The sequence below is a fragment of the Dunckerocampus dactyliophorus genome, chromosome 1 (genome assembly GCF_027744805.1).
Source record: "Dunckerocampus dactyliophorus isolate RoL2022-P2 chromosome 1, RoL_Ddac_1.1, whole genome shotgun sequence".
In the NCBI taxonomy this organism is placed as follows: domain Eukaryota; kingdom Metazoa; phylum Chordata; class Actinopteri; order Syngnathiformes; family Syngnathidae; genus Dunckerocampus; species Dunckerocampus dactyliophorus.
In genome coordinates this window covers 11,305,376-11,333,187 of record NC_072819.1, presented here as the reverse complement: position 1 = coordinate 11,333,187, position 27,812 = coordinate 11,305,376, and the positions used below count along the sequence as shown (strand labels likewise).

At 43.6% G+C, this 27,812-nt stretch overlaps 1 protein-coding gene across 1 annotated transcript; it reads right to left on the bottom strand.

The window, feature by feature from the left end:
* Nucleotides 1-431: 431 nt before the first annotated feature.
* On the bottom strand, nucleotides 432-26,391 carry xdh (xanthine dehydrogenase). Its single transcript, XM_054794413.1, has 35 exons — nucleotides 26,185-26,391; nucleotides 24,532-24,589; nucleotides 24,139-24,235; nucleotides 23,902-24,010; nucleotides 21,310-21,436; nucleotides 21,177-21,238; nucleotides 21,014-21,100; nucleotides 20,869-20,949; nucleotides 15,271-15,415; nucleotides 15,098-15,190; nucleotides 14,868-15,019; nucleotides 14,663-14,756; nucleotides 14,411-14,520; nucleotides 14,062-14,246; nucleotides 13,837-13,999; nucleotides 12,464-12,553; nucleotides 12,227-12,396; nucleotides 12,031-12,157; nucleotides 10,865-10,984; nucleotides 10,703-10,799; nucleotides 10,508-10,632; nucleotides 10,303-10,436; nucleotides 10,143-10,230; nucleotides 8,460-8,546; nucleotides 8,191-8,382; nucleotides 7,966-8,111; nucleotides 7,821-7,902; nucleotides 7,610-7,705; nucleotides 7,322-7,525; nucleotides 7,198-7,250; nucleotides 7,007-7,121; nucleotides 1,431-1,496; nucleotides 1,165-1,353; nucleotides 879-1,046; nucleotides 432-788 (listed from the first exon to the last, which is right to left on the bottom strand). Exons 1-35 carry the CDS (start codon nucleotides 26,260-26,262, stop codon nucleotides 738-740), a joined length of 4,041 nt encoding a protein of 1,346 aa, XP_054650388.1. The 5' UTR covers nucleotides 26,263-26,391; the 3' UTR covers nucleotides 432-737.
* Nucleotides 26,392-27,812: the final 1,421 nt, after the last annotated feature.

The following is a 27,812-nucleotide window of genomic DNA, read 5'->3' as shown; positions in this document are numbered from 1 at the left end:
TAAAAAAAAAATCAGATTAATTCGTTTTTAAATGAATTAATCATGATTCATCATCATTTGCAACTATGTTTGAAATATGCAAAGTTTTACTGTATTTTATTAACAAAGATAAATCATAGGCCGTTTATATACGGATGTAATAACAGCTCCAAATGAACTGAAAATTTAAATCAAGCTAAACTATACCACACATCTAAAAAATCGATTTACCGAACAATCGTCTCTTTAATAGTAGCAGATCATTTGAACTACTTTAACTTTAACCGCATTATTATTAGGAGCAATGAGGAATTGCTTTTAAAATTAATTAAAAAAAATGTCCATGTTGACAGCGTATTTTCTGGGATTTCCTAGCATACTTAAATGGAGGAAATTGTACGTCCGCATTAAGAGTTAGGAAGTGAGTGATAATATCCACTTCTGTTTTTCTTTGTCTTTCTGTTTATTTAGACCACACATACACGCATCATAAAGACGTTTTTGTGATGTCCAGAGTGTTGCTTATAGTTGTTTATTTATTCTTTCACTTGACCAAATATAAAATCACACATAAATTGCTAAATTGTGCCAGAATAACACATGCTAGTCACCCTGGATCAGTTCCACTGTGACCAGAACAACTTAACGGATTCAGCTCAGTCAGTCTTCCACAATATTCTTGTGTTTACAAGCTTGTTGTGTTCTTGAAGTGTGCTTCTCCATCCTGTGACGTGTGGTTCTGGTTTCAGAGACGAGAACTAGACTTGCACAGACCAAGGGCGGAAGGTTCCAGGCTCTGCTGGAGGACACTGACACACAAAGATCTGCTGTTGCTAATTTCCACGATAAACACTCAAGAATGCCAAGTCGTTTGCTGATTTTAAAAACATATTTTTTACCAGTTTGGTGAAGCGGTCACTGCAGGCATTTCGGATCCGCTCTGCAGAGGCGGGGCTATCCAGCCTGAACGGGCCAGTGATGCCCGACTCAGCCCTTGCTGCACTAATGGCGTCTTTGATAGCAAAGAAAACAGATGACGCAAGGAACAAAGGAGGTTCGCCCACAGCCTGACAAACAGAACACATCACTTTCATCCTCTAGACATCCGATCAAATGAATCAATAAATCGATAAAGCACGAAGCGGGTGCCAGAAAGCAATGGGTGCTGGTTCGTAGGTTGGTTACCTTGGAGGCAAAGATGGCCTTGTCATTGGGTGCGTCACGGAGCAGTGACACAGTTAGCCGGGTTGGAATGTCACCGAAGGCCGGGATCTTGTAAGAACCTGGACCCCGAGTGAGGAGGACACCCTGGGGGGAATAGTGAAGCTCCTCCAGGGTAAACAGACCCAGACCCTGCATGAAAGCCCCCTCCACCTGAAGAGAGAAATAGAAAACGTGACATCTCTACACAAATTAAAACATCTTTGGCTTTGGTTGACATTTTAACTCACCTGACCAATGTCGATTGCCGGGTTGAGGCTAACGCCAACGTCCATTACAATGGTAGTGCTCAGGTTCTAAATCAACCAGAAATGCAACGTTACACAAAGGTGCAGTGTTGTACAGAGGATTTTCGCACATTCATGATTCAGCAATCAGCCCTGCAAATTTGTTGACTGTCGACCAAAATTCAGAGCTGCTTCAGAATGAGGTTGAGGCAGCCCCACAACAGACGTAAGCATGGTTTTCATGCTAGGCTGTGACTGGTTCACGAGGCATATTTAGGGTTTAATCCTGGATTGTGCATTTGGCATTTAGCATGTTAGCTTCCAAGTGAACTATGGCAGAGGGTTCTGAAGCTGAATGTAACCTAATAATTGTAACAGTTGCAAATATTGATTCAAAAATGGAGAACATGAACTTCAAGCTAGCAGGAGGGTTTGGAGGGAGAGCTGTGTGTCAAAAATAAACATTTTTATGGGCGTATCAATTGCTCACGGTTTTTGTCCATTCACCCGGACATAACCCCCGTGAAAAGCAGTGCTGGAAAATGGACACTTTTACTCTGTTACATTTCCAAAGAGCATCAGCGGTACTCAGCACTCCGAGTTTCGTTTCGGCAGCCATTGGCTGCAAAAAGGACTAAGATGACATGTGCCAATCAATCCAAAGCAGAAGAAGGTGTGTGATTGTTTTTTTGTGTGTATTTCCCGGTTCACATGCAACGCGGATGGCCGCAAACAGCTTAAATTACATTGCTTTTATTTCTATTTGATTACGGTAAGTTGTTTTGTTGATAATGCAAATAGTTGTTACAGATTCAGCCTAAACTTGTGATGGTGTGTTCCAAAACAGGCTAGCAGGATTTAACTTATGAAAGAACCGTATTGCAGCAATGTGACAGACCAATCAAGTAGCTAAAGAAAAAAAGGGCACACCCAAAAATGAGTGTCACTATGCCTGCATCAGATGGTATAAAAAAAAAAATGATGTTTGGCCAGAGAAAAAAACTGTTTTCTGCAAAATATCTCGGGCTTTGCGACTGTGTGAGAATAAAGCTGTAAGGATTCTACCTGACTGCGTTTCCAGTGTCCTCTTTCCGACTTACTGTACATCTGCTTTTTTCTATGCAGAAAATTTGACACCGGCTTCTATGATTTTCCTTAAGGGACTTAAATTTGGATTCAATTTCATACTGAAGCCTGTATTTGGCGCACATCACAGGTATGTGTATTTTGTATTTTATTTTATACATAGCATAAATAAATTTGAATGCTCTTTAAAATCTTTAACTTTTTTTTACTTGTACTTTCTATACTTATGTACATTTTTCGTTATTATACTTTTTGATATTTAAATACAACAGATATCACCAACTTTAAGACTTTTACTAAAGCATTTGCTGACAAGAAACTGAAGTAAAAAGTAAACAGTCGTCTCTCGCTACATCGCAGTTCGAACATCTCTCCCTCACTCTATTGTGGTTTTTCGAAAAATAATAAATGACCGCTGTTTCATGGTTGGCCTATTAGTCAAAAAAATAAGGGTAAGGGCAGGAAGGAAGGGGGTGGGTTTAAAACTTGTTTAGGATCGTCAGGTGGATACCCTCTTTCATTGGTGTTTTGATAATAGGCCCATGGCACCTCCAGAGAGCTCATGGGCAACACCTGGTATCCCAGGTGTGCACCCCCCTCTGCTTTGAGCCCAGCAAGTGTCCTGGCGCTTGATCCATAGCCACTGGCTGCTTCTTTCAGCCACTTCAGAGACTGATCTTATTGCTCTCGCAGAGCCTGTCCATAAATGCCAAGGTCCCTCATAAGCCTGACGGTAGAGGAAGCCACAAAACCTCTGCATCCTACTTCAGCTGGATAGACCTTGGCTTTCCATCCTCGTTGTTGTGCATCTGCTGCCACAACTGTGTAGCGCAGTTTCTTTCGTTCGTAGGCCTCTTCGGTGGAATCCTCCCATGGGACCATGAGCTCTGATGTAGACCACCTTTAGTGAAGGGGATTATAGCACCAAGTCTGGCCTGACGGTGGTGGTTGCAATCTCTGGGGGAAAGATTAGTTGCTTGCCGATATCAACCAGCATTTTCCAAACCTGGGCCATGGCTGGCTGTCCAGTTTCTGGTTTGGTAGGGGCGTGGATAGGCTGTTTCTGTCCCTCTCGAACAAATGTTGGCACAAAGATGGAAATGGCAGTTCAAGGTTGATGGTGTTCCTCTCGCTCTCAAGGGCTGCTGCGAGACTCTTGAGGACCTGATTGTGCCTCCAGGTGTAGCGGCCTTGAGGAGGCTGGTCCTACAACTGGTCAAGATGTGTTTGAGAGCCGCTGAATTTGGGCAGAGGGTGTAGGTTAGGTCGTCGCCGTACGTTTACTGGGGATGGGAGCACATCATATATAGCTCTTATGATGAAGCTGATTCGCGTTTCTTCCTTCCATTTCCTAGAGCTGCCTCCAGGTGATCTTCTCTTCTCCATGCCTTCCCACCTCATCCATTGTCCCTGCTTGGCAAGAGAGACAGCCTTTGCGCTTCTTTCAGCCTCCTCCTAACGGCGCACTTCCTCTACCACCATTTTCGTCCTTTGTGAAGCTGAAGCTTTGTGCCAAGTTGGTTTAGTCACTGCAATGTCAAATCCTCCTCTTCCCAGCTGGACATGTTCCACAATGTCATTGTGCTTCAGGGCTGATGTAGCGTGCTGTACTGCATCGGATGGTGTCCGTTTCCTTCCCGTTTACCCGAGGTGGTGCAGCATTGCTGACAATCTGATCTCTGGACTCCTTCAATGTGACCTGTAGTCTCACTTTAGAGCACTTGTATTCTTCAGTGAGGCTTGTAATAGGTAGTTCAAGGACTCCTTTCACAGATGCTCATGTTGGTCAGACAGGGTGGGACCCCAAGCCACGTCTTCACATACGAAGTTATGTTTCGCTTCATATTCTCCACCGTTGTTATTGGGACCTCGCAGATCATGAGTGGCCACATTACCCTAGGGAGAAGTCCAAATTGTGGGCACCAGAGTTTGAGCTTCCCTGGCAGCAGTGTCTTGTTGATGGTGTCCAGGCTGGTGGTGATGTCCTGCTTTAGTACCCGCACCTGGTCTTTGTCCCTGAGACTTGCATTGTACCATCTGTCAAGGCTTTTGACGGGTTGCTCAGACACCATTGGTATTGGGTCATCACCAATGCAGAACCACACATTCTTAAGCTCTCCCTTGACTATTGAGATGCTTCGTGATTTATTCAGCTTGATTTTCATCCGGGCCCATCTGATGGTCTCCTGCAGCTTTCCAAGTAGCTGCCTGGTGCATGCTGCAGTAGCGGTCAGTGTGGTCATGAAATCCATGAATGCTCGGATAGGTGGAAGGCTGGTTCAGTTTTTTGTTCGCTCGCCTTCCCGCAACCAATCTGAGGCCCTGATGATGATTTCCATGGCCATTGTGAATGCCAGGGGTGAGACTGTGCAGCCTGCCATGATGCCTACTTCCAGACGCTGTCATGATGTTGTGTAGTCGGCTGTTGTAAAGCACAATTTCAGGTCTTCAAAATAGGCTTTGACTAGAGCAGTGATGGATAATAGAATGTGGAAGAAGTTGAAGGATTCCCAGAGGAGGTTGTGGGGAACTGATCGAAAGGCATTAGCCAACTCGAGGAAGGTTACATGGAGGTCTCTTTTGTCCTTAGCCTTTTGGATCTGGTACAGTGGAACCTTGGTTAGCGTCATTAATCTGTTTCAGGAGGTCTGACTCTAATCGAAACAAACGTTATCCAATACATTTTTCCACAAGAAATAATACAAACCCAATTAATATACAGGCCAGATAGCCAAACATGTTAACACAAAAATGTTTTTATAGATTACCAATTATAGTTTTACATGCAGAAAACACTTTAGAATTGTAGGATAATATTGTTCTATTAACTTGTTAGCTGAGTAAGTAAATATTTATTATAAGTAGATTTTAGAATAACTATTTGCATTGATTGTTATTGATTGAATTATTAACTGAGTGCCTTAATATCAGTACAGTATAAATATAACTATTTTAGGATTAACTGAGCGAGTGTTTACAAGTAGTTTATAAAAATTATACTTTATTAAACACATAGCTGAGTAGATGGACAACTGTTTAAGTATTTCAAAAGGTCAAACAGAAATAGTGTGACCTCACACATAGTGTACAATCAGCGAAGGCCAGCCGGGACCTCACCTGCTGGTGTCCCAACTTCGTCAAAGAATCCGAGAGAAAGTTATCTTTGGAGAGACTTGGCGGCAATAGTCTGAAGAAAACAATTCTAAAACGGCAGAGGGCACTATCAGGGGACCTGTCTCTCTTCCATCGGCGAGGAGGCTGCAGGCGTCCGTGGGAAGAGACACAGTCCGGAGCTTCGAAACTGCAAATTCTATTCTGTCTGATTTGTTTTTCAATACATTTTGAAAATGTAATACCAGTGTGTGAGTCATCTTTCCTTCTCATAACTGGAGATTAACGAACACGTAAGGGGAGGTGAAATTGGCCTAATTAATTTTCTAAAATGGTCCTTTTGACCTTTAGTAGGTCGCGGAGAATTTCATCTCCAACAGAATGCATAGAAATGACGAATGATAGGGATTTTTACCTTGACTGAAGACGTGGTTGTTGACAAAGACGGTGATGTGGCAGCAAGAGATTCCCTTCCTAGTCGCTCTCCAGTGTTTTCATCTTTGCATCAGTATTTGCTTCCATGCCTTTGTTCTTGTTACCTTTTTTTGGACTAGCATGTTTTGCTGCTTTGTCTACCTGCTCGGCTTGCTGCTCTGACTCAGCCATACTTATGATGTCGCTGTCAGTTTTTGTTGTAGTTAGTTTTTCCACGGTGCTGTAATTAGATGTGTATCCACACCAGTGTCTAATGTGATATACAGTATACAACGCAACTGCTTTAATTTCCACTCGGACCACCTTCATGTTTTGCTAGGAGTTATTTCATGAAATCTATAGTATTTCTCACCTTATTTCTGTGCTGGCACTTGCAACTTTTAGCTCCATTTTGGGTTATTTTGCAGCCATGATGAAAAGAAAAGCAGAGACTTGTGACGTAACTCTGTTGGCAAAGGCCTCCACTCACGCGCTGATTACATTGGCGACAAAGCTAACTTGAGGTTCCTGTTCCCCTTTATTAGCAAGCTAATAGGCTGCTAACAAGGATGTTTTGTGATAGAAATACACTAAGAATACAGTTGGACTCACGCAGTGAATTAATAATACGACCAAACTGCCTTATTGCCCGGCAACTGGAAAATATACGCAAACAGAGACAAAATGTTCGCATAAATTTTACGTAAACCTAAAATATGCAAACTTGGGCGTACGCTAACAGAGGGTCCACCGTATCTTTACAAACTCTAGTGTATTGCTATTTTTGTCATGGTTATATTCACAAATTGTGTTTATTGTTGTTCATCATTAGGAGATAAATAAAAATCAGCTAAAGATAAAATACGCCATCTCCAAAGACTTGTGAAAATGCTAACTTTACGTATATGGTATGTAAGGGTAAATGATACTGACTAATGTGATTTGTTTTTTCTTTGTTGCTTACAAACCTTGTGAGCTCCAGTCAAACAGTCGACCTCCACTTCAGAAGAGGCCACTCCGTAGCTGTAGTAGTTGAACACTCGGCCAGAGTTGGTGTCAAAGTCGTATCCTAAATCTGGAGTCCTACAGAAGACAGCCTACAGTAAAGGTGGACTGGTGGATACATTTCCTTTAGCAGGTAGCTCAAACATGGACCCACTTGTAAAAGCCGTTAGCACTCAGGGAGACTCGGTCGAAGTACGCTGCTTTCACCTGCAACACAGAGGCAACAAGTCAGTGTGGTTCAGACATTTTAGTTAAGTGTTGCTTCCAGTGATACTCACCCAGTCTTCCCATGATCCTTTGGGGTTTTTGCTTTTGTAGGGTTCCAGACGCTTGTTGAGTATCAGGCAGGCATTTTTCACAGCAGCACCATTGAGGTCTGAAGAAGCCGAGGCAGCAGTTGGACTTGTATTAGGGACTGTATTGGTGCTGGTCTCCGATATGTGGATCTTTGAGCAGGGGACACCGAGAACCCGGCTGGCAACCTGGAACAGTTGAGTTTGTTCATGTTCAAAATCTTAAAAAGTCTTAAATACATGTAACAACTCTACTTCCTCTACTTAGGCCACCTGGATCATCTTTGTGTGGAGTCCCTGTCCCATTTCTGTCCCACCATGGGTCAACAGCACCGAACCGTCTGTGTAGATGTGGACTAGCGCGCCGGCCTTTAAAAAACAACAACTCCATGAAGCTTAGTTTTATTGTGAAGATTCATCATTTTATGGTGCAAAAATGAGCAGCCTTTGGAAAATACTAAGTTCTAGTGTTGGTGGATCAGACCTGGTTAAGGAAGGAAGCGGTGAAGCTGATGCCAAACATGGTTGGTATGATGGCAAGGCCTCGTTTGGTCCATCGGTTCTGTCTGTGAGTGCAGATTTGATTTAACATTTCAACTTGTCTTGATGAGACTGAAATATTAATCCACCTGTTATAGAGCTCAACAGCAGCTCGCCGCTGCTGGTATTCTGAACGGGAAAGGCACTCGTCCCAGCAGCGGTCCAATGTGAACTGTTCCAGGACCTGGTTGTATGGTGTCAAGTCACCTTGGACATACAGGTTCATTCTGCGAACCTGCAGAAGTATAAATGGTGTACACTGACTGGACGCTGCTTTTTCACCGGCTTGGTATTGTGAGTCAGACTTCCCAGACCTTGTCGGCTGGCCAGCCTAGGCTCTGGGCTACATCTGTTATCCAGCTCTCAGCAATCATCATGCCTTGGGGACCTCCAAAGCCTCTGAAGGCAGTATTAGACGGTAAGTTGGTGCGGCACAGGAAGCCGCGACCGCGCACATTTGCAATGCTGTACGAGTTCTCCATGTGGAACAGCGCACGCTCCATGACCTCGACGACAAAGCAAAATTAAGAAAGGAAGTGAACTCAAAGTACCATCACCAAAGCATAATAGGAGGAATACTCACTGACAGAGAGAGGTCAAGGGAGTTGCCAACATTACTGTAGTACGACACATCCAGAGCTATAATCTTCCCGCTCTTGAGGAAACCCACCTAGCGCAGGAAGAGAACATAACTTCAGATATGTCTATTTTCACTGCTTCATGCCCTTGCAATTGACTGGCGGGTAAGTAGACATTCCTCAGATTGGCTGACTAGGCTTTTGTACATGAGCAAATCTTTCTTCCAGTGGCTAACGATCTAAACCCAAAAAAAAATTAAAATGGGTGCATTCGTGAGTGGCGGAAAGGTGAATGAGAAAACAGCTGAGCTCTTTACCATGAAAGAAGAAAGGACCTTTGGTCCTATGCCGAAGCTTTGAATGCAAGTGGTCTTGTCAAGCATCAGCAAGACTGAAAGTGGAAATAAACCCTCTCATTTTTTTCTATTCTTGCATCGGCATCAATCTTTTCTTGTTGTTGTTATTGGATTATGAGCAGTGGATCTTCGAAAGCACGAGTCGGCAAGCGGAAAAGGAAGGTTAGTTGCCGCTACACCGACAATACTACATCGCATCAACATAAATGGACCAATTTTTCATATGAATGACCCCCTTAGGTCTCACATTGTATGTTGACAAAGGCGAGGCGGATAATGTGCTCTCTGTTGTAGTAAAGCAACAGTAAAGAAAACATACTCCTCACAACACAATATTAGTGAATGGTATTATTGTTGTGAACATGTCACTTTCGCGTTCATGGCTGTTTGTGTCAGTGTTCTAGACCTGAATTGCTTGCAGTCACTCGTCTTTCTAGTCTATCTTGCCAAAAAAAAAAAAAAAAAAAAATTATATATATATATATTTTTTTTTAATCTATTCTATGAATCTTAGAATAGTATGAGGTTTCATTCCAGGGCTAACTGGTCTTTAATTTTCCAGTTGTCTGTGTCACATACCGACAGTCAAAACCATTTTTTTGTGCGTGTTATATAAGTTGTCACAACACAATATCAGTGAATGTTATTGTGCTATTGTTGGGGATATGTCAGCTATCCATTAATTATACCCAGTTCAAATCTGAGTTATCCGATTGGTGCCCCAGGGCAGGGTTTACCCAAAGGTAGAGACCCAAAATGGTCCAGCAGCCCCAAGTTTTATTGGACCGGCAATTGTCATACAAGAGCTTTAAGCTCTTTTATTGATCATCAGGTACACGTTGTTAAGCTTATTCCTTTTATTCTGTAATGGTTTACTTGTATTTTGTTTGGCGTTTCCTGTCTGCAGACTCCCTGAGTTCCTGTGCGAGGCGGAGCAATGAGGCACACCAGCAGCCACTTGTTGATTAGTTAGGCTCTGAGCACAGCAGCTACAGCAGTAAGACACTAGATGGTATTTCATGATTAACTCCCTACTATTGTGAGAGCAGCTTCCTTTCCTAGTCCCCTTCCAGTGTTTTCATCTTCGCATCAGTATTTGTTTCCATGCTTTTGTTCGTGTTACCTTTTTTTTGGACTAGCATCTTTTGCTACTTTGTCTACCTGCTCGCCTCATTGCTCCGACCAGCCGTCCTTCTGACGCCGCTGTCACTTTTTGTTGTAGTTAATTTTTCCACGGTGCTGTAATTAGATGCGTATCCATGCCAGCGTCTTATGTGACATATACAATGCAACTGCTTTAATTTCTGGTCTCTGGATAGGGTGCCGTCCTACTTTGTATTTTCCGTAGAATGGATGTCTTCCTCCAGTGATCAACATGTCTTCATCTCTGTCCAACATGCACCTAACAGGCTGCTGCAGCCTGGTGAGAGCGAGAAAAGAAACATGTTGCCATGTTTGTACAAATCTGTTGGAGTGATGAACCTGGACATACTTGTGCGCTGCCACGGCAACCACAGTGGAGAGTAAGATACTGCGACTCTCCTTTCCTCCAAAGCCTCCACCCATCCTTTTCACACGGACTGCCACCCTGTTGGCGGGGATGCCCAAAGCCTCTGCCACCAGACACTGAAATGAAAAACAATCAAAGTCTTGATCAAAACTGATTTTTATAATAAAACTCTTAAGTTTGCCCTCACCTGTGTCTCAGAGGGATTCTGAGTAGAAACAAAGATCTCCATTTCATCATCTTCCCCTCGTGGGACAGCCACAGTGACGTTGGTCTCCAGGTAGAAATGTTCTTGGCCGCCGATGTGCATCTTACCTGTCACCAATCAGTAAGTTTAGTCAGTCATGTGAGCAACTGTAGCACGTCCATCTGCATACATTTGTACCTTCTAAGATGTGGTCTGCCTGTTTAAACCCGACCTCTAGGTCTCCCTTCTGGATGGTTCTGATTGGCTGATAGAAGGACTGGGCAGCAATGGCTTCCTGGGAACAGAAACAGCTTGAATCTATGCGTTCCTTGAACTGCTGTCTGATACAGGTGTTCTCACCTGGATGGTGATGATAGGCTGCAGCTCCTCGTATTGGATCCTGATGGCTTTGGCGGCTCGCTGGGCATGAAGCTGTGTGTCAGCCACCACAGCGCCAATGATGTGACCCACACACGTGACCTATAGAGAGGAATGAAGAATGTGTGAACGCCACTTTGATATTGTTTAGCTTTTACATGTTTATTAAACATGTTGCAATCAGTGGGTCATCGGTCTTGCCAAAAAAAAAAAAAAAAAAAGTGTAATGACCCAATGTCATGTCCCTGAATGCACCTCACGCACCTCGTTTGCCACCACGAGGTGCATGCCATGTCTATGGCCCACTTGGCCAAGCATGAGCAGGGGGTGAAGGACTTTGAGTGTGAACTTAAATTGCCGTCCGTCTGACACAGAGCTCGATCGCCTTTATACATCTTTACCTACAAAGACGTTTCACCGCTCTAGCTCATGTTGTGTTGCGTTCCTCCTGAATCCAAGATTCAACTATCTGGCGGATCCTCCTGTCCAGAACCACTCAATAGACCTTACCAGGAAGGCTGAGAAGTGTGATCCCACGATAGTTGGAACACACCCTCCGGTCCCACTTCTTAAAAAGGGGGACAACCACCCCGGTCTGCCAATCCAGAGGCACTACCCCTGAGGTCCACGCGATGCTGCAGAGTTGTATCAACCAAGACACGCCCACAGCATCCAGGGCCTTAAGGAACTCTGGGCAGATCCCATCCACCGGTGGCCCTCCCACCAAGGAGTTTTTTGACCACCTCGGCAACCTCCGCCCCAGAGATAGGAGAGCCCCCCACGGAGTCCCCAGGCACTGCTTCCCTAATTGGAAGATGTGTCAGTGGGATTGAAGAGGTCTTCGAAGTATTCCCTCCAACCAGTCGAGGTCCGCAGCACACCATCCCCATCATAAATGGTGTTGACTGTGCACTGCTTCCCCCTCCTGAGACAGCGAATAGCGGGCCGAAATCCTTTCGAAGCAGTCTGTCTGGAAGTCGTTTTCCATGGCTTCTCTGAACTCCTCCCATGTCCAAGGTTTTGCCTCAGCGACCGCCAGAACCACCGACCACTCGGCCTGCCGGTACCTGTCAGCTTCCTCATGGGTGCCCCATGGGTGCAGGCCCGTCCACCAGACGCTAGCACTTTGAACAAGGCAAAAATCATACCTGGCTGTCAGCAAGGACGGTCTCATCATGCGCAATTTTCCCAGCGATGTTGCTACCAGGAATGTCATCAGCGAAGACACAGCAAACAAAGCCAGGAGATTGCTCAGCTGCTGACGAGTCAATGGAGCTGGGACACGCATAGGTTGGTGAGAGCCAGTCAGAGCAGGTGTGTGCATGTGAGTGAGCAGAGTCTTACAGGATGCGAGCATGTGCCTTGCTGCTGGTAACGAGCGCCAGGTACAGCTCATTCTCAAATAGCGGTATGTCGTCACAGTACACCGCCTCACCTGTCGCCTGCTTCAGAGCCGAGAGGTGCATCATGGGACGGCCCAGTACGTCATCTTGGTTCTGACCTTCTGGCACCTCCTGCAGGTAAAAGACTTAATTAGCTTTTTAATATGCCCTTATGGTCCTGAATAGACAAATGCTATACCTGGTAGATCTGGACACTGGATGGCGTCTCTGGGTGGTAAAGCTCTGTCGCACTCAGGAAGTCAGATCTGAGTTCCTCCACGTTGAGGCCCTGCCAAGGGACAACCAACTCAGTCATTCTTTCAAACATGGGTGTCCTAACTTTCTACTAAGGGCTGCACACTAAAAAAAAATCAAAAGGATTTGCCATTTTTATATTTTTTAAACAGGCCAAAACCAACCTGTGTAGATATGCTAAAAAGTTAGATATGTATATTTAAGCTAAAAAAAAGCTTGCAGCTTTATGGTATAGGTCAAGGGACACCATACCACCTTAGAAAAACAGATCAATCCATTTCTCTTTTTTTTAGTGATTCAGAATTTTATCTTTTAGAAAACAGGACAATGGTAGCAGTTGGTTTCCATTTTCCATACTTTTCCAGACCTGGAAATTTCTCAAATTCCATGCTTTTCCATACTTTCCATTAGGGGTGTCATAAGACACTCTTGGGTCTACGAGAAGAGACAAGATTTTAACATTACTTTGAAGAAAAGTACAATGAAGAAATATGACAATATATTAATAATATATCTAATTTAATTTCTACCAAGTTACCTTGCCTCCTCACGAGGCTACACTCTTCTGCACCAAAACAAAGAGACCGTTTGACTGACAAAAAGGCTCACTCTGTGCATGCCATTGTTCTATGGAACAAACACACCAAGGTGCTGAAATCAGTGCACAACCCTTTTCCACAACCCTGACTGTTTGGAGGCGAGAGGCGATGAAAACAGACAAATGCACTCGGCATTATAGTGAAGCTAGCAAAATTCTCAAGTTTATTTTCATTTATTGTGTGATTAATTTATTTATTTATTACCTTCCCAGGCCGAGTGCCCACAAGACACAAGTTATTTTTCTGAACAAGAAATCTTGTGATGTTTTAATCTCGTGGGATCTTGTTACAAGAGCTTTTGTGACACCCCTACTTTCCACACCTGCGTAGGAACCCAGATCAAATACTTAAAATATTGTTTAGTCGCTTCCACGCTAATATGCCAAAACACTTGCCTGTCCATTGTATTTCGGATTCAAATTAAATGAACTATCCAGAACGTTACACAATGGCACTGAAGATGTTAATGCTATTGTCGTCCAAGACTAGATCTTCGGCACTTACCACCACCAAAAAGTGGACAGTAAAAACACTACGCCCGTCTTCCACACGCATCAAACTACTATATTATCATATTCTCTCTGGAAATCTAACTCCGGGCTCATGTTAGTGGGGATGTTTTTTTTATTTTTATTTTTTATTTTTAAAAAGGCTGCACTTTGGACACCCCTGCCTTAAAAGATAATTTGGTTGACACTTTGGTTACTGGTCAGCTGACCTGCTGCCGGAGCTTCTGCAGCACTGTCAGGTAGAACTTGTAGAAGAAGCTGAGGGTAAGAGTTTTCCTATAGGACACCATCCCACCTGGCACAGAGGGATCAAGGGTCAACTCCTCTGCCAATGAGGAGGATGCTTCTTCCAGCAACTCCTCCTCCCAGCACCTGGATGACATCAGAGAGCGTTACATATTCCCTTCAATAATCTCTCCCTTTGTGCTTGTTACCTTCCAAGAAGTTTGCGTGCTGTATTCTTTGCTAGTACTGTGGTCGCTGCCATGCCGCCGTAGCTCAGCTTCATATCCTCCACAATGTTTGTACCAGGTACGAAAGTGACGCTCATCGCAGCCGTGACGATGCTGATGTCATCCTCTCGGCGAGGGGACTGCTTGAAGGCTGAGACAAACTGATTCTAGGGAGGACAAACAGAAACGGTAAGCACTCAAAGAAAGACAGATAGTTGCAGCTGATAAACAGATGCTTGGTCACTATCAGTAATGTTTCGATCCTGTGGTTTGCAAATGACATAATGGTTGCTTTGTGAGGGCCAGCGGTTATCTGTTGTGTTGCATCTACCCTCGTGCTGTAGGGGATCTCTATGGATAACAAGATCTCTTGCGGTCGCAGCAGTGTCTTCCTGTACCCTACAAAGAAATTGTCGTCCATCTGAACCACGCGGCTGCCATCTGACCAGCAGAGAGAAAGGATACAGTCAAAGGTCACACAAGTCCGAGTTCTGAGAAGGTAGTAAGCGCAGCGTTACTTCATTACAAGCCGTGGCTGAATTTAACGCTTAAAGCTTGACCAGTCAACAAATGTGTTTGCTACCTTTGTCGATCAATGTGAGTTTACAGCCCGCCGCCATAAAAACAGGATTAAGGTCTGATATGGGGCTAGCAGTCATGATGTTACCACCAACAGCCTGAAATGCACACACACACACACACACACACACACACACACACACACACACACTTGCTTAATGTCTGAACATCAGTCTTGACATGTCCTCCAGCCAGCATCTGGCACTCACCGCAACATTGCGTATTTGCTGACCAGCAAACCACCGCAGCTGCTCCAGCACGGCGAGGAAGACTTCAGTCTGGTGAGGCGGGAGCGTCGCCACGGCCTGTTTCAGCACTGCCTCCATTTGGCTCAGAGTGCATGCTGCACCAAACACAATTCCTGCAAGTATGCCCCACGCAAACATGTTTTCAAACAGCTTTACTAAACAGTTCCTGTGAGTTTAGAGTCAGTACTCACCGTCTTCAGTGTGTATCACTCTATGGAGCTCAGGGATGAATGCTGGTGCCAGGATGACTGGATACAACATGTTTTTGAACTTCACTTCTATACCTGCACACACAAGCATGCACACAGTGAGCAGGCGGTTGAGCTAGCTCTGTGTGTTTGTGTGTGTTTTATGTGACACGCACCCACTTCAGTGTTTCCTACCACCACTCGGGCTTCAGGATGTTTCCATTTCAGATGCAGAAACTCATCCAGGTTGTCAGGCTGCAGCCACACCGTTCTGTTGCTGTGGAAACGCAGCGAATGTGTCTTCTGACTTTTGCTGAGGGACTAGATGGGGTCAAGGGCAAAAAACAGCAGCATTATATTGGTCTGTGTCTCAATTTGCTTCCTTCCTTACTTACACTTTCCATTTTGAGTGCTTTTACACTGAGAAGTGCGGCAGAATGCAGTGCACTGTCGGTACCCGGATGTTGCAGTCAACACGCCCCCCGATGATGAGTGTGCAGCGATGAACACTTACCACCCTTAATCATCGCCATCTTGGCTATGTAGCGGAAGGGGAGGTGTAACAGATGCCAGCTAGTGTGGCTGTTTGATAGTATATTGTGTCAACCTCACTCCCCGACGCCTTAAGAGCCACACTGGGCAGTGAGTTGACAGCCTGGGGCTTTTGGCCCAGTAGCTAGCACTGCTCGACTTTACACTCATTCGCTAGGGATGTGGATTTCGAGCCTGGCGTGTGCACGGCTGGACTGCGCAGATGACCACGGTTACATTTGTGCCATGACCTGGATAAGGGGTAATGTTTAGGAGTGTGAGTGTAATGGTTGCCAGCTAGGATTTGATAGCACGTTCTGTCAACCTCACTCCCAGATGCCTTAAGAGCTGCCCTGGACAATGAGTTGACAATGCAGCGGTCTCATCTATAAAAGTGTGTGTCGCATTCTGACTAAAAGTCTTCACGCAATTTGTGTTTATAGATCTCACCTTGTGTAGAAATGTGCAGGTACCACTCCCCCTCAGCCACACCCTCTCTGCACCTCAACTTCACCTTTTAAGGTCCATCCAAAATCACTCATGAATGCGACATCCATATTTAACGACCCTTGACTGCATTGTTCTGTCATTCGGACCACAGTTGTTGACAAGACAATGACAAAGAAGCAGAATTTCATAGAACTGTAGATGGAAAGCTGATTACAGATTGCCAGCAGGTGAGACCAGGTAACTCCGCCCAGGAGTGCCAGAAGTGTGCACTGCAGGACACAAGGCTGCAGTGAAAGCACTTTTGTGCAAAAGAAAAACAAATAAGAAGAAGTTTACGCACACGGCCCTGACACTATGCACACAAATAAAGGCTGTGGTACGACAAATAAATGTTGGTATTGATCAGAAATTCTCAACTGGTGGGCTGCGACCCAAAAGTGGGTTGCGGTCTTTGACAAAAAAAAAAAAAAAAAATTAGTGCAATAACCCAATGTCCGTGAATGCACCTTGCGCTGGTGCTATTAGCTTGCTACGGCATCACGAGGTGTGCCATGTTTATGGGCGACTTGGTAAGCATGAGCGGGAGGGGAAAAACATCGAGTGCGGACCTACCGGAGAACAGCGGCATAAAGCGAAAGCTCACGTTGTGTCGTATGGGGAAATTCCACCTACAATGAAGACTACCAGGTACAGTCTGATGGTACTGTTAATGCCAAATTCGGTCCATTGGCCGAGGCAGAGAGGCGGTCTCCAGAAATGGTCCTCCTATTATTTATTAAACTTACCTACAGAGATTTTACCCCAGATATAACATGTACTGAAAACACACTTTACACACTTTTTTCCATTTGTGGCTAAAAGTATGTTGTTGCTGAACTGATTATGAACTTGTTTTGTGCTGCACACCGTGTTATTCTGCACTACCTCAAATTCAAAATGCACTTGAATGTGTTTTCATTAAAGGGACTGTTTGCAACAGCCTTAGCTTAGCAAAGGCTCCTGCACGTTTGTTACCTGGGACGTAGCTTACATGCTCGGAGCAAGAAGAGGGTGGGATGTAATGGTTGCAGCACAGTCAAAAGCGCCCTCAATGCAGCCCAGTAACCATTGCAAACAGTCTTTACATTTAAAAATTTTAATAAATAAATGTAATGTATTAAATAAATAAAATATTTGAGAAGTTAATGTTAAAACTCTATAGGGACCATTGTAAACTAATGGAAGCAAAAGATAACTAGAAAGGCACTCGGAGACCGCAGACCTAGTTCCCCCCATACTGTGATTCACAGCATAAATATTAGTCCTACATTTATTTTATGTACATATTTAGATTGCTAATGTTAACATGCTAGCACCGAACATAATAGTGTAAGTGTCTAGCTGTGAAAATGGCTAAAAATACTACTATGCTAGTAGCATGCTAACAATACTAACATACTAATGTTGGCATGCTAACGGATAGCATAATAGTGCTAAGTGTTGATATATTTGTGTAGCTACGAAAATGGCTAAAAATGCTACTATAGTAATGTTAGCATGCTAACACTTAGCATGATAGTGCTAAGTCTTATAAGTAATAAATAAGTGTATTTTTGCCTAGCACACCTCTTGGAAGAAATATGGAAGACAGTCTTCTATCCATCAGTTTTCAATGCCGCTTATCCTTGGAAGACGGTCTTATATCTGCAATTAGAAGTCTGAAGAGGGCTGCGAAATTGTTCAGCTATCCCCTGCTAGCATGAATCGAGATGACTTTAAAACTCACCTGGACGCACTTGAGAGGCAAGTTGCGGAAGCATCGCACGCTGTCAGTGTGGGAAATGTGGCTCACTCAAGATGAAATGAAGGAACTAAGAGCAAGGGCCAGAACCGTCTGAGAAATTTCAAAGCAAACTGGAGCGTAAATTAACCTAATTTTGCATCCCGCAGACAATGGGAGCGAAAGATGAGTGCAAGTGTAACATCCACCAATCCCAGCTAAGCCTGTAAAGATTAAAGCAATTCACCTACCCATGTTCAGTAGGTGCAACAGAGACTATTATAGATCAGTGATCTATCGTGGCCCGGTACCGGGCGTGGGTCATTTGGTACCGGGCCGCACAGAAAGAAAAAATAATTTCCATGATGTTTTATTTTGAAAAGTGGCCGGATTCTCTCAGTTACATCCGTCTCACTTGACGCATGTCCATTGTGCGTGTGCTAACTTTCTCTCGCCGCACAGACAGACTACTACTGTATTTTTAGCATTTTTCTTTCACCTCATATTTGGTCTCAAATGCTGATACTATGTGGGAATGCATAAAGGTAAGTTTGGATGACTTATTGAGTGCTAATGTGCACATTTGTCTCAAGTTAATTCATGCTAGCACACTGCCTTTTACCACACACGTCAATCAGCCATGTAATAATCTCTCTGGAAAAACTCCAAGCCTGAAGGGATGGAGGAGGCCAGAAAGTTCTTGGTACTCGAAGGTACCAGGGAGACCAAGAAAGGTTTTACAAATGACACTGCATCAAAGATAGGTGAAAATGCCATCACAAATGTCAACACTGAAGACAGACCATTGTTCAGGTAGCTAAAAAGAAACCGCAAGAGTAAACATGTCTCACTTCAAAAAGTAGTTGAAGGACAAGTACAAAAACACAAGCTTCTTGAAGAAGACAACCATGTGGATACCATTCTGACATCTCTTCAAGAAATTCAAGAACATGAGGTTCTTGAAGTTGCTCAAGAAAACAAGAGTCTTGAAGTATCGTGACCCCTCCCAAATGTCAAGAAAGACCTGACAAAACCATTCGGACGATCTCTCAAGAAGTACTTCAAGAACACAAGGTTCTTGAAGCATGTGATAGCTTGACTCTCCCAACCTTTCCCAACGGTCAAGAGGAACTTAGCAAAACCATTCAAGAGATTAAAAAGATGCTTTTCCGCTAGACCTTGGGCCCGATCAGGCCAAAATGGGAGGAACCAAAGCTCCGAAAGCTAAGGAAATCTTTGTTCTCCCAAACCAAAATGACAAAGCTTTCAGGAAAGAAACAGAGAAATATGTGCAGCTTGCACAAATCAAACTCCACACAAGTTTCGTAATACCAGACTGGCAAGGAAGACCGAATTAAATCACATTCTCCACCGGCAGTGACAAAACCCATGGAATTGTACTGCACTTTAAATGAAACGCAAACCAAGTGATCGTTAGGACTTGTAAAATCAAGAGCCAACATAACACCACCAGATCAAAAGGAAGCTATTCAATCTGTTCAGGAAGCTATTCAAGTATATTTCAACATTGCTAACATCTTCACAACAGTATGCACAGACAAAATTGGTTGGCCAATTGGATTTGGAGTGAAAGAGTGGCCCAAAACGAACGGGAAACAAACAATGTCCCATCTAAATCCTGGGTTATACTTTCCGCTCGAACGAGCCGCACGGAAAGCAGCCGTGCCGAAATCCGCTCGAGAGACCGTGCGGGACTTTATACTCGGTGTATCGAGTATCGAAAACACGCGTCCACCACGGTACTAAACTAGAGCGGAGGAAGTTTGCCATTGTTTACTTGACTTCCAACATGGCGACACTTGCGCGTCGCCCAAAGTCAGCTGGGATAGGCTCCAGCATGCCCCCGCGACCCTAATGAGGAAGAAGCGGTATAGAAAATGGATGGATGTACAACAAATATGGCATCAATTCCAAGTAAATTTCCAGAATGAAATAGTACCACAACAGGCTGCTTTAAGGCAGAATGGAAGTTCTCTGGTTTGTCAGGTTTTGGACAGGTGCGATACTGCAGTGTGCACGTCTGGTGGCGCTACGAAGTCCAAGGAATGCTCAGGTCGTTTTTGTGTATGCTCAATACTTGAAAACTTAGGGGAAACACTGGAAACAAATATGCATTCAACCAAAGTGGGAGACAATTTCTCTAAAAGAAATGTGAAAGAACGTGAAAACGCTCTGGAAGATTCCTTCCGTTCTTCCCAGGACAAAACGGGTATTCCGAACGCAACCTTCAATAGGTTAGCGGTCTACCAAGATGAAGATACTGAGCTATTAATGTGTGAGGTCAAAGCCCGTACATTTGACAAAGGCCCAATTGCAGAACAAATGAATCCTTCAGTCAACAAAAGATTCAAATCACAGACCAGTTCTTCCAAACTGTGGTCAGGTGCAGGAACGAACATTGGAGAAGCCAAACTTGCTGTTGAGAAACTCCACTTTTTAAGTTTCAAAAACCGCATAGCACATCCAACCTTGAAGAAGGTACCAGGAACAGAACAGATTAATTCAAACAATGTTACTAAAATGTCGGTGAGACACAAACACCGAACTTGATCACCGGAACAACAGGCTTTTATTGCAAGTTTGCATTATCTCACAACAGGTACAATAATCCCTAATAAAAATCTCAATAAAAACTACAGTTGCGGATATAACCCACGCTAAGCTAAAACTCAACTCTGAACCCCCGACATTCAGACCTGTCCGCCAACCACTTCGCTCCCCTAGGGAACACATTAATCGCAACACACATGAGCACAAGTCTTATTTATGTCGTAAATTGCTTATTTAGTCTTATGTCTACCATATTAGGTAATATGAGTATAAAGGCGACTATAGGGGTGTTAGTTCATATCGAGTGAGCTCTAATGTTATACGTTTGTCAAAGGCCGTAAACGGGTTTGCTCTAACTACAAAAATATTCCATTTATAAATAAGGAATCATACTTTGCGGAAATTCCCTTATCACTTATTGGTATGGATGGCATGGTTAAGTGTATGTGTGTTTATTTCTCACCATGAGCTCTGGAGGGAAGATGACCTCCTGTGTTGGGTCAAGTGGTGCAAAGTCAACGGCGTTAAACAGCATCGAGGCCGACTGTAAATACAAGGTCCTGTCAGTACAGTTTGAAACGTTACATGTTACAACTCAACACACCTACATTCATGTCTACGTCCTCATTATCTCCATTCTCATTGGTCATACAGCAGCCATTTTTCTGTCCCCAGCCTCCACAACATCTGCCCTCCTAAAGAGAAATTCAACGTTGAGTTCAATAGCAGTGCTCTGACAGACATCACAATAATTTCTAATCTGTTTCTCACCATTGTAAAGGTTTTGTAGGCCTCCAGGATAGGTCGATATCCAGTGCAGCGACAAAGGTTTCCTTAGAATAAGTACCTTTTGTTGAAATCATGCACAACATACAAATGCCATCATTGCATAAACAAGCTCTACCCTGGAAGGCCTCCTCCATGTCAGTCGCTTTGGGTGTGGGGTTGTTTCTCAGCAGCGCGTACATCGACATGACAATACCTGGAGTGCAGAAACCACACTGCGAGCCGTGAGCCTTCGCTATTCTCTCCTACAACAACAATGAGATGTTCTCGTTTTTAATCATTGTGTTAAACTTTTGTAGGAACTGCAAGTTTTAGTTTGATACTACTTTAATTGGAACTTGTGCGCTGGTGAACGTCCTGCCTCATTCTCATTTATTGGCTCATTGACAAGCCATTCAGAATGCAGAAAGCATCTTTATCCACACACACTGGTCCATTCAAATCCATTCTAAGGCTTCTCATTTGTTATTTCATGATCAATAAAACAGTTTTCAACATTTTACTCTGACGATGAGTTCAGGTTGGGGAAATACAGATCTAAAGCTTCAAACTATTGCTTTTTTTTTTTAATGATTCTTTTGGATAGTTTTCAACCAGTGATTTGCAGTCAGGGGAAAAAAAGAATAATGATAACATCAAATAAATATTAATATTTTTCCATCGTGTTATAAATGTATTTTCTTTTTGATTCCAATTGGTTTTAACACTTATATAAAAAATCGCTGATTTTTCACATTTCAAATACAGGGCAGAAACCTAAGATGAGGCTGCCGCGAGTGTCTCCTGTCGGCTAAGTGTGCAAGCCCTGCCTAAAATCTGAGTGCACTCAGTGAGTGCACTGAGTTTGAAGCATGGCACCTCTCAGTTTCTGTCAGCATGTCACCAATAATATAATGTTGCAGAAACATTTAGCCTAAATTCTGGTGTATAAACTGCTACTTTTTCTTGAACCCTGCGGCTAAATACAGTGGTGCGGCTAATTTTTATAATACACAGAGATGTCATACGCTGAGATGCTGCAGTACTCTCCTCATACTGAAGCAGGGTCAAAGTGGGTGAAAAATGCCGGTCTTGGACCTGTTTTTGTCCCTTAAGGGCTTGTAGTTTGAATTCTCTTCTGTAGCCAAACACTTTTAGCTGACATACCTCAAGTTACATGGACATGCATATTGATATTGAGCAATTACCATAGCTACACAGACACAAGCCAGTCACCTCCAGTGCCGAGGATCCTGCGATTTTAAAATATTATGACTTGCTTAATGTGTATTTTTTGTTTGTTGAGGGTTTTTTTTTTAATGTTTGTCCTGACTATTTAAAAACTGCTCAGCAAAAGTGAACACAAAAACATTACAGTGTGACTCCGCGTCAATTACACCGCAACCTGTCCAGTTTGGAAGCAACACTGATCAGTTTCACCTGCTGTTGTCTAAATCGAACCGGTGGAAATGAGAGGCATGAGCAGGAAAATCCCGATACAGGAGTGGTTCTGCAGGTGATGGCCCCAGAACATTTTCTTGTCGTCATCCTTTTAGGTTGATTGATTTTTGGTCACTTCTGCAATTTACCATGCTAAAGATAGCATGAAGCGGTGTCTGCAACCCATAGAAGTTGCTCAGGTAATGTAGCTCAGGCAGGATGGCAAGGTTTGCTGGCATGGGGGAGATACTGGATACTGATACTGGAGGGCCAGCAGCAGGTCCGCTATCTGCTCTTTTGTGCAAAGAGGGAAAGGAGGAACCCTACCCGAGACCTACAAAATGACCCGAATGTGCATGGTTTTGCTCAAACTGACAGAAACAGACTGCATGAAGGTCCAACGTCCACAAGTGGGGCCTGTGCTCACAGCCCTGTCCCGGCGCAGACCATCTGACAGATTGGCCATTGGCGCCCTTTGCTCGTCACAGATGAGAGTAGCATCACACTGAGCCCATGTGACAAACAGTCTGGAGACACCGTAGAGAACATTCTGCTTTCTCTAACTTCCTCCAGTGTGACGGGTTTGGCAGTGGGCCAGTAATGCTCTGGGCAGCCAAATCCTTAGACCTCCATGTGCTAGGCAGCGTACCCTGACTGCCGTTAGGTACCAGTATGAGAGCATATGCTGTGCCGTGGGCCCTGGGATACTTCTGATGTGTGACAATGCTTGGTCTCACGTGGCTGAAGTTTGTCAGCAGTTCCTGCCTGACAAAGGCATTGATGCTATGCTCTGATCCAGGTCCGGGAGGAGACCCCTCAGGAGAACATCAGTTATTTCATCAGGTGCAGACAGGCACGTGGAGGCCACACACACTACCGACCCTCATTTCGAATTGTCTTGAGAAATTTCCGCAGTTAAGAATTTTTCCACTTTTGAGGATGATTCTGAATCCAGACCTCAATGGGATACAGATTTGGATTCCCAACCATCACTCTTATGTTATTTTGTTCTCATTCCACTATGTAATGAATAAAGACTTTCAAATGGAATAATTGTCTTCCCTTTATTTTTGTAAACAGTGTACTGTATTTGTTGCTGTGTTAAGTTTTGTTTCATATTACCTTACATCTATTGTGCCTTTCCCGCAAGACACATAATGACCAGAGCGTGTGAAAATCATTCAATCAAGACCAACAGAGGCCACTGAATGGCATATTGGTCATTGTATTCCCACCAATGCAGAAGCAAACTCAGTATCAATGGAATGAAAGGGTCGTTTTTATCCATTACCTGAACAGGATGCAACCGTCGAGCAACACTGCCGATGCCTTCCACAGTCGTCACGGCAACCAGATGCAAGGAACAGATTGGGGCGAGGCAGGCGTTGACCGCATAATGACTGAGCGAAGCTAAGGAGTTGTCTGCTTCAAAATTTATAAGCCTTAAATCGATTTGCCATTGCTGTCAGATGACAACACATGACTGCAGGGGAACAGGACACTTTATCACGCAATACAAGCAGGATACAGAAGCTGTTGCGTGTATGGTTGATATTTGGACAACATTACTGTGCACGCTCCACATCCGCCTTCAGCACAACCTAGCTTGGTTCCTGGTAGGCCCACTGAAAAAACACATTAATACACATCATTCCTCACAGCATCACGACCTTTAAGACGGTCATAAGACTACCCCACAACATTGCAATGACCCACATGGTGTGTGTGTGTGACTCATTTGATTCTATAGGAATTGTTCTAAAGTACAAATAAAATGGGTGGAGGGCGGGGGTTTTGCAGAAAAAAATGTGGGAATGGTAAAACTTGCAATCATGCTGCTCTACCAGCTAATTCAGGACATCATGCATGAGATACTGTGTGCGATTTTGTGTGCATGTGTGCGTGTGGGTGTGTGGCTTACGCTTCCGCCTCAAATAGGTGAGTAGGGTCATTTCAGGATCTGCATTTGTCTCCACGACCTGCACAACAAAATCCTTTCAATTATGCTGCACAGTCAGTGCATCGCAATAAATTAGTTATAACACAACGTGTGTTCAATATCAAGTATGTAAAGTATACGTAAAGTACCAATATGAGCTACGTCACTTCAGGCTGCAAGTCTGTTTGCAAACCTCTTCCTCACCCTGCTGGTGTCCTGCCGAGCTGTGCACACTCAACTTGTGCTACCTTGAGCTACAGCGCATGTGTACAATAAGGAAACCTGTTTTAAATCTTATAATTGTGCATCCCTTTTGAAAAAATCTTTCACATTAGTACCATCTTTTACTAAAAATGGCTATATTAGCGTGTGTTGTTCTTTAATATACATGTTTTACAGTTCAACCTATTAAACAAAGACAATTAAAATGTATTAGGTTATAGTAGTCATGTGAAGATGTTGAAATTCTACTTTATCGACTTTGACATCGACAAGTGCCACTTTGCACTTAAAATTTCACAGTTTCACTTAATCACGTGTTTTCCAAATATATTTAATAAATCATCAATGTTTCGTGGTTGACTACAACCTCTTGTTAGGCAAAAGCATTTTTGGCCTAAATGAAGCATTTTCAAGCATAAAAAATGGCTAAATGAACAAAAATACAAACATAAGGCATTCAGAAGACACATTCAAAGATATGTTGTCATATGTGGTATTCTACACTGGTCACTAAGGGGTCAGTAATGTTATACTGATGAGATATTAGCCACGGCAGGAAGTACAATACAGAAATCCGAAGTAAAAAAAGGAACAACAGTTCCCAATACTAGAATGTGTGAGTCTATATTATGTCTTATTTATGTCTTATGGGTCTTATTTTCTCTTGTCTGCTATAGTGGTTAATACGAGTGTGAAGGTGACTATAGGGGTGTTATTTCATGTCTAGAAGGCTCTAACAATTTTTAAAAACCATTATTAGAAGTTTGTAAACAGGTTTTCTATGCTCTAAGTACGAAAAAGGAATCCTACTTTGCAGAAATTGACTTCTCACAGTAGGGTGTGGAACCAATTAACCTTGGTAAGCAAAGAATGACTTTAGTTAGATAGCTGCACAGCCAGGTGAAAGAAAAGATGTGTCAGAAATGGGTGAAAACATTTAATAACACCAGCAGATTCTGATATGACAGCACCTTGCACTGCAGCACCCAAGTACTTTAACACTTAAGCACTCAAGCACTTAACGTCTCCCCCAAATTCATGTCTCACAGTTTTATGCTTATTGTTTGACTTTTATTTATTCATTTTTCTCTTCGCAAATGTTATTGTAAGTGTTCTTAACATCAACCAGCCAGACAGGAAATTTGCCAGTGGCCAAAATTTTGCATGTGTATATAAAAATAATGACTAATATTCAATGTCCTGTCAAACAAATTGACAAAATCCACAGTAATTTAACACTTGCCCAACTCACCCTACGGAATGCACGCATTGGTGGGGGTGCGTGGCTCCACAGAGCACCACAATCAAAAGATCAATACTTTGATTGTATTTCCAACAATCATCATGTATAACTTTTCATCTGGATTAGCCATCGTCACAAGGAATGATTGAGTTCAACTAACATACACTTACCTTTTTCCCGTTAACGAAGAAAATGAGCTCATCAGCACAGGTCTCCTTGTCCCCCATGTTTCTGTCCAGTTCCCTCATGCTACGAGACCTCTCTGTGCTGTCAAGAGTCTAATTCCAGTTGCCAAAACTACAAAGGGGGTGTGTGCTTTCCGCCCTGCCCCTCCAGGCCCTAACCACCCACAAGTGGCTCTGCTACCAAGCCATTAAAATCCTGTGGGGAAACAAGTGATTCATCTCCAGCATCGCATGTGAACTTTGAATCCTGACACAGCACAACAAATTCTCAGTTCTGTGTAATTATTCACAGATGTGCAGGTGTCTCGGTGTAAAGGCCAACAAATATCGTCCATCAGTTTTACGTGAAGAAGAAAAGTTAAAAGAGCATTTAGTTGAAGAATGAACATCCTGATGCGAGTCTGCTTCCTTGTGTTGGCTGACATTTCAGACTTTGTTTGAAATTAGAGCCACGCAAAGGTAGAAATAATGGCTTTTCTACACACATTACACATTGGAACTGCATCCTATGGTTCATGTGTCCTTCTTCCACACTTGTGTTAATGAGACAAGGCTGAGCTCTTACGCCTTCTGATCAGTAATGAAGCATTGACTTGTTTTTACGGCACTGAATGGTAAAAGCCGTGATTCTGGAAGATATTTAAGTCTTCTTCAACAATGTTGAGTCGGTAATAAACACTGACCGAAGGCCTTCGCTCAGCCTTTCCCAAATTCAGGGTCGGGATCAGAAATAAGTCGGTCAGGCTAAAACATGAGTGGGCAGACTACGGCCCGCGGACCACATCCAGCCCGCCAAATCTAATCTAATCTGGCCTGCGGGACATTTCTAAATGATCATTTTTCCAAATCATTGAAAGCGTAGCCGGCAACATGACATGCGATCAATTCTATTGTGGCGAATATGACTCACACATGAAATAATCAGAGCTTATCGATCCAAACAACCGCCTCACTCACGGTGCGAACAAAAACAACACCTGCACCATGTGGGCATGAAGTTAAACGTCTAAGCGCATTCAATTCAATTAGGCACATTTCCTCCTGCCGCAAAGCATTCTGGGTAGCTTGCGGAACACTCTCTCGTGGTCGCCGTGTTTTTGCTTGATTGCAACACAAGCCGAGAGAGTCGACGGGGAAGTAAACAAGGTAGGACGTTCACATGCTCTTAATAGTCAATGTTTAATAGTTCATAGATTATATTGCAGCGTGGGAGGGGCAGAGTTCCTGCTGGACGACCCAACATGCACACAGCACTTGTAAATAACAAGTTGTTGGCTATCGATTGATTCAATGTCAGACCACACACCCTAGCAAGCTGAAGTGCCTCTGACAATTTCTTGTGTGACTCAAGATTGATATAATATTGCAAATCCCAAATCATCCATGATCATCCTCCAAGCAACTTCAGCCTGCGTCAAGGTGAATCCAGGACTGGTGTTTCCCTGACCTGACCCCGCCCGCCTACATCACATCACGCACTTGCATTTATCCACAGCGACAACTGACGAGTGACGCTTGTGTCAAGCATGTTCACGCGTCAACTCGTGTTCAGCTCGTGACCGTCTTAATGCGGTTCGCCACTGATCAACAAGTAAAATAACACTGCAAATAAG

What these genes read in the sequence shown, in the direction of transcription:
- xdh (XM_054794413.1), bottom strand. Translation starts at nt 26,262, where the DNA reads ATGAGGGAACTGGACAGAAACATGGGGGACAAGGAGACCTGTGCTGAT. An exon ending in CCGCTTCCTTCCTTAACCAG is followed by an intron (nt 7,706 to 7,820) that starts GTCTGATCCACC and finishes TGTTTTTTAAAG; the next exon opens with GCCGGCGCGCTAGTCCACAT. An exon ending in TCCACACAAAGATGATCCAG is followed by an intron (nt 7,526 to 7,609) that starts GTGGCCTAAGTA and finishes CAACTGTTCCAG; the next exon opens with GTTGCCAGCCGGGTTCTCGG.